Below are 5,841 nucleotides of genomic sequence, written 5' to 3' on the forward strand. Positions count from 1 at the left end.
AAAGAAAACGCATGCACATCTGTGGTACAATTTGCACTATCATTATCGCCATAGTCCAAAACATTCACGAAAGTCTACACCATCGATCACCATCATACTTCCACTCTCTAAAATATATTCATACAAGCTACTATATGGTATGTTACATGCTTATTATCTACTTCGAGTTTGTACATGTTTTATCATGCTATAAACATATGAACGCTCCAAACTAGAACCTTATTGTCGGTTATGTTGTTTTCTAAAGGATCAAGCAAAAAATATACTGATCTGATCTCCAATCACTTAACCAATGGGCTTCCAGCCCAACAGTATTATGTGTTGCATATTCTCCTTGAGGTTGAAGGTTCAAGTCCCATCGTGGACTAAGTGGATTAAGAAGTAGTTTAGAAATATCTTAGATTTTCCGTTTCAAAAAAAGAAAAAAAAAACTTCAATCACTTAGAGATATCTTGTCACATCATATTTTAGGAATACAAAATGTTCTCTTATCTCTCTAAATTTCATGTAAAATCTTCTTTGATTGTTTTCTTCTTAATTAATAAACATGTCTCCTCGATTCATCTTTAATCATATGGATATCAAAAATGCTTTCCTTAACGATGATCTTGTTGAGAAAGTATATATATATGCATCCGCCAATTAGAGTTACTCGCATATATGTCATGGTTACATGTCGCGGAAAGTTTTCTATATACTCAAGCAAGCACCGCATGCTTAATTTGAAAATTTTATCATTACTATTCTATCATTGGGCTTCTCAACTATTCATTATGATTATAGGTTGTTTATTCATACAACTAAAACCGATGTCATTCTTTTTGTATATCAGTATGTGTGGATGACATAAAACCGATGTCATTTTTTTTGTATATCAGTATATGTGGATGACATGATCATCATTGCAAGTGGCAATGTAGGTAATAATAGTCCCAAACAATCTCACATCTCCTTTTTTTAACGAATGTTCTTCGTATTCAACAATATTATGTACATGTTGGATAATATATGGTCTTCTTTTGCAATTCTATCATTCTTAGATAGGTATTATATTATTTCTTTGTATACGTTATAGCTATGAGTTCTTCTTCATCGTTATCGATTGCAACCTACATATCCCCTTTAAACGAACCAATCCTTTGGCTCATCTCATCTTTATGATTTTCATATATGAATCACAACAACCATCTTTAATAATCGGCAACTTTACAAGCTTATCTACATTACTTATTGATAAAATAAAGCATCAACTACACATATTAGAAGATACATTCATTGATTTTCAGCAATGAAGAGACATATATTAGACTAAGCCATGATTGATCATATTAAGTAAAGCAAAATGGACTTTTAATATAAAAAGAGGTACAAATGGAACGAGATGCACATATGAGATAAAACTATTGATATAAATATTCAAAAACTAACACAAGTTTAAGTCTAGTAACCTAAACAGAAAATGTCCAAATTTTTCATAGAAAACTACCAAGGATTCTGAAAATCAATACCAACAAGGGATTTTCCATATTCCATGGCTATTCAGATTTAATATCTTGTCCTGAAGCATTTGATCCATCATTTCCTTTTCCATCTCTTAACTGAAATACATCAAAACAGAATTATGATTCTTGTATTTCTTTTTTTTTTTTCAGTATTTTTAATAACCAAAATCATTCTCTTGAAATATGATCTTTACCTGTTCCAAGACTTTCTTCTGGTAACGATAGCCCTGATTGGATAAAACAAAAACCAGATTAGTAATTTAAAATAAAAAAGAGAAGAAGAAAACTTATAAATTTATAAATTTATAATACCTTGTCTGTTCCATAAATGTAATCACAGTAAGTGAAGACAGATGCAAAATTGCTTTGACTTTGTCCACCAACATAATGGTGATAATCATGATAATCAGCTCCACCATAGAAAGGGATAAATTTTGTGAAAGTCCAGGGGAAATCATATCTGCAAAAGTGTATTTACTATTTGTTGCTTAAAATTTCAATGTAAATATAACTTTGATGAAATGTTTGGCCTTTGAGGGCATCACAAAAGAAACAAAAAAAAAAAAAAGATGTTCACCAAAAGTGGGGTAGAGAAAAGGATGGGTGGGGTTAGAATGGGAAAAGTAATTTGATCATTTTCCATATGGCCAAAAGTCAATTTTTATACTTAAGATCATACTATTTTTAATCAGGCCTAACTTTAATCCATTATTAATCATCAATTCATCAAAAAGAAAAGTCTTGTATCAAAAAGTTGAGTTTAATGCAAAAGCATGCTTACTTATATAACTTATAGCTTTTAACTTTACTACTTACCCACTGTGAGTCTCAATGGCTTCAATCTGTCTCAAAGCAATCCACAGCCAGAATGTAATCATATGGCCAGGAACCATGGCGGGTCCCAGAAAAGATGGAATCCCAAGGATCAAAACCTCAGCCCAATGTGCATATGGAGCTGCATATCCTATAGGTGAAGTGTATTCATGGTGAACTTTATGAATTTTTTCATATCCCCATTTGCAATGTAAAAATCTATGGATCCAATAATTTGTGAAGTCTTCAACAAGAAAATAAACAAACAACTGAGAGATGATCTCCATTAGTGATGGCAGGGGTAAGCTTGTCCGGATACCAATCATCTGAAAAAAAAAAGTAATTTAGTATGTTAGTCAATATTCCTATAGATTTTTAAAGTGAAAGTAAGATATTCCCAATCATCTGTAAGGGGAAAAAGAAAAGTAGGAATGCATCATGTAACTTTTTCCTTAATGTCCCAACAATCAAAGATAATAAAAAAGAAAGAATTAAATTTGAATAAAATTCTGGGAGAGAGACTTGGCACATGGATTGAACTGTGAAGTCATAAGTGCCTGGATATCACTTGATTAGATGAGGACTGTAAAAATGAATCTTGTTTTCCTAGGCGTAATGATGCTATTTGATAAATAGATTTACACTGTATTAAAAGATCAATGGAATCAAACAAAGAATATAAAAGATTGAAGTGAGATTACACATTTGTTCTGATCGAATCAAACAACAAAAAGATGACATGGAATTAATAAGAAAGATCCAAGAAAATGGAAATCCAATCGTGTAAAATTGGCAACCAATATCCACAAATTTGGTCCGAAATTTACATAATCAGATTGCTAATAGAAGTAAAATCACCAAACCACGTTAAGCATGCCAAGATTGAAACTTATAGACCAACTGTGATTCAGATAAAGTTAAGTAAAGTTAGTAGTCTACAGTAACAATCACAAAAAAAGCCATAAGGAGATTAAAAAACATATGAACTTTGTATTCAAAATGAGATTGAGATTTCAACTGAAAAGGAGTCCACGGCGTGACTAAGAAGAATAAAAAAAGAATAGTAAAGTCGCTTATTGAAGCCAACAATATACAAAATAAAAGTGATTTTCAGCTTGAAAACAATAAGATCAATAAAAAGTGAACTCAACGTAAGTCCGCAATCACAAATCAGTAAACTAGGTCAAAAAAATACAAAAATCAGAACTCCCAACCATATACCGAAATCGAAAAGACTTACTTTAATCGAAGGATAGGAGACGAGTTGGAGAGGTCCAACGACGAGGAGGAACATGCGCATTACATCGAAGTAGCAATTGAGATTATCCGCGAAAGAGAACTTGACTTTGGGTTGAATTTTGTAAGCGATAACGTTTTTAGAGAAGAGGAGTTCGATGAAAACATAGAAGAGAGGGACTATAGTGAAGACGAGGAAGAGGAATAGAATGTTGTGGCAGTAGAGGAAGTAATCCGATTTGGTGGCTGAGTAATTGAACCAGAAGGTTTCGGCGGCGGTAAGTGATCGGCCGATGGCGGTTTCGGCGTCTTGTAGGGAGGCGTAGGGCAGCATTTTGTGGTTGTGGGAGAAATGGGGATCAGAGGCGACGTGAACTAGAAAGAGGAGTGGGTTATTTCTGTTAAAATATTGGGGGGAAACTGGAAAGCAAAGGAGCTATGGTGGTGAATTCCTACACGTCTTTTTCTTCATTGTGTTTATATAAATCTCTAAAAACTAAATTCATAAAAAATATTGGACAAAACATAGAAAAACAATTATATTGAAAAAAAAAAAAGAAACTTATATTATTTCTATAGATATAGATATAGATTGTATCCAAATTCCCAATAAGAGTATATTAGTCAATCGTTTAAGTTATGTTATAGTAGTTGTTGATAGTACATGGATAAAAATATAAAACTCGATAGAAATTAATATGGTTGTGATCGAGTTTTATATTGTGACACATTATAAGAGATCAAATATATATGACATTGTTACTATCACGTAATATTTAATTGTTATATCAGATAAATAAAATTGAATGATATATTTTTCAAAAAAAAAATTATATAAAATCGATAGGTAAAAAGATATGTATTTTTTTATGAATTTAAAAAATTAGCTTATACGTCTAAATACACGTTTTAGCTTGTTAGCCTTTTGGAGAGTTCTAAAGTGTAAAATTATGCTATCAAGCAACAAAACTAATTATTAATTTCTGTTTAAAATAATAATTTACACAATTACACTTCAATTTTTTTTATGCTACCAACTAAAAGTAAGTTCTAAATTTCCACAACAATATACCGAAAAAAGTATATATATATTTTTTGATTGGTTGCTTAAAAAATCAAATGGAATTATGATTTTCCTGAAAAGGTTAATTACTAAAAACATGAATCGAACAAAAGAGGCTTCCTATTTAATACAAATTAAACAAAACGTATGCTTTCTGAAAAGTATATCTTTTATGTTAAAATAGAAAATTCTGTTTAGGCATCACGTTTTCATGAATGCATTAGTTGATTAAAATTAGGAGTGTGGTTAATTGGTTATGGCCTTATGGGTAAATAGCCCGACCTACCCACAAGCTATTTGGGATTTTGGGTTTCTTGTTAAATGCTTGAGCTCAACTCCAAAGTCCAAACTTGTTCAATTGAGTTCCAAAATTTATATTAGCTTTTTCCTCTATTAAGTTGAATCTAGTACGATGCAAAATTTATAGTAGACTTCTTCTATTTTTAGATGGGGCATACTCTTGGTTTACTTTATCTTTCTTTGCCTAAACCTTAATTTTTCATAAAGGTCTAAAAGAATTTGTGGCCATAGAAAACCATGTGCTGAAAGTAAATGATAGGTAGACCGTTATTTCTATCCATAAAAACTAAAACTTATAAATTAAGTAAAAACATCAACTATCCAATAGTCAATATATTAATCAAAATAGTTGAAGAAGCAAAACGACGATATATACAAACAAACATAAAGTTGAATAATACATAATAAATTTACTCTAATTGAATCTTTATTATGAATTAAACAAATTAATCATATCAGAAATTTGGCAATTCATATTAACAAACCGTTGGTACTTTCATTATAATTAATAAATTGACTCTAAGAGAAATGTGGGTACATATTCACTAATAGTGTTGGACTATTGGTAATTCACTTTAATCTATTTAACTCTAGCAAGAACCAAAAGCCACCCTTTTTTATACTTTTATATACCTTTTTATACTTTAAGAAAAGTTAAGCATTTCAAATTAAAGATTTAATATTCAAACCAAACAAAGTGACCCTTAGTCAAGTAAGTATAAATTTAGCAACAATTAGTGAAAACTAAATAAAATTAGCAATTAAACAAATTGATATTACATAAATTTATATTTATAAATACTAACCGCAAGAAGAAGTTATTTATCATGAGAACTCAAGGTCGACTGGTCAGAGTTGTTCTCAATTAAGGGAGAATGACATTAGCAAATTAAAGAATTAGCTCATGCTTTCACGGCCAAATGAGAG

General features: G+C 30.7%; 1 protein-coding gene across 1 annotated transcript; it reads right to left on the bottom strand.

Moving 5' to 3' along the window:
- Positions 1 to 1,333: 1,333 nt before the first annotated feature.
- On the bottom strand, positions 1,334 to 4,097 carry LOC111918756 (methylsterol monooxygenase 1-1). The gene is made up of 5 exons (XM_023914376.3): positions 3,556 to 4,097; positions 2,319 to 2,641; positions 1,815 to 1,962; positions 1,697 to 1,729; positions 1,334 to 1,598 (listed from the first exon to the last, which is right to left on the bottom strand). Exons 1-5 carry the CDS (start codon positions 3,883 to 3,885, stop codon positions 1,536 to 1,538), a joined length of 897 nt encoding a protein of 298 aa, XP_023770144.1. The 5' UTR covers positions 3,886 to 4,097; the 3' UTR covers positions 1,334 to 1,535.
- Between the last annotated feature and the right edge of the window lie 1,744 nt (positions 4,098 to 5,841).

This window comes from Lactuca sativa, chromosome 6, assembly GCF_002870075.4.
Source record: "Lactuca sativa cultivar Salinas chromosome 6, Lsat_Salinas_v11, whole genome shotgun sequence".
Lineage (NCBI taxonomy): Eukaryota > Viridiplantae > Streptophyta > Magnoliopsida > Asterales > Asteraceae > Lactuca > Lactuca sativa.

What these genes read in the sequence shown, in the direction of transcription:
- LOC111918756 (XM_023914376.3), bottom strand. Translation starts at nt 3,885, where the DNA reads ATGCTGCCCTACGCCTCCCTACAAGACGCCGAAACCGCCATCGGCCGA. An exon ending in GCCATTGAGACTCACAGTGG is followed by an intron (nt 1,963 to 2,318) that starts GTAAGTAGTAAA and finishes ACACTTTTGCAG; the next exon opens with ATATGATTTCCCCTGGACTT. An exon ending in AGAAGAAAGTCTTGGAACAG is followed by an intron (nt 1,599 to 1,696) that starts GTAAAGATCATA and finishes GATGTATTTCAG; the next exon opens with TTAAGAGATGGAAAAGGAAA.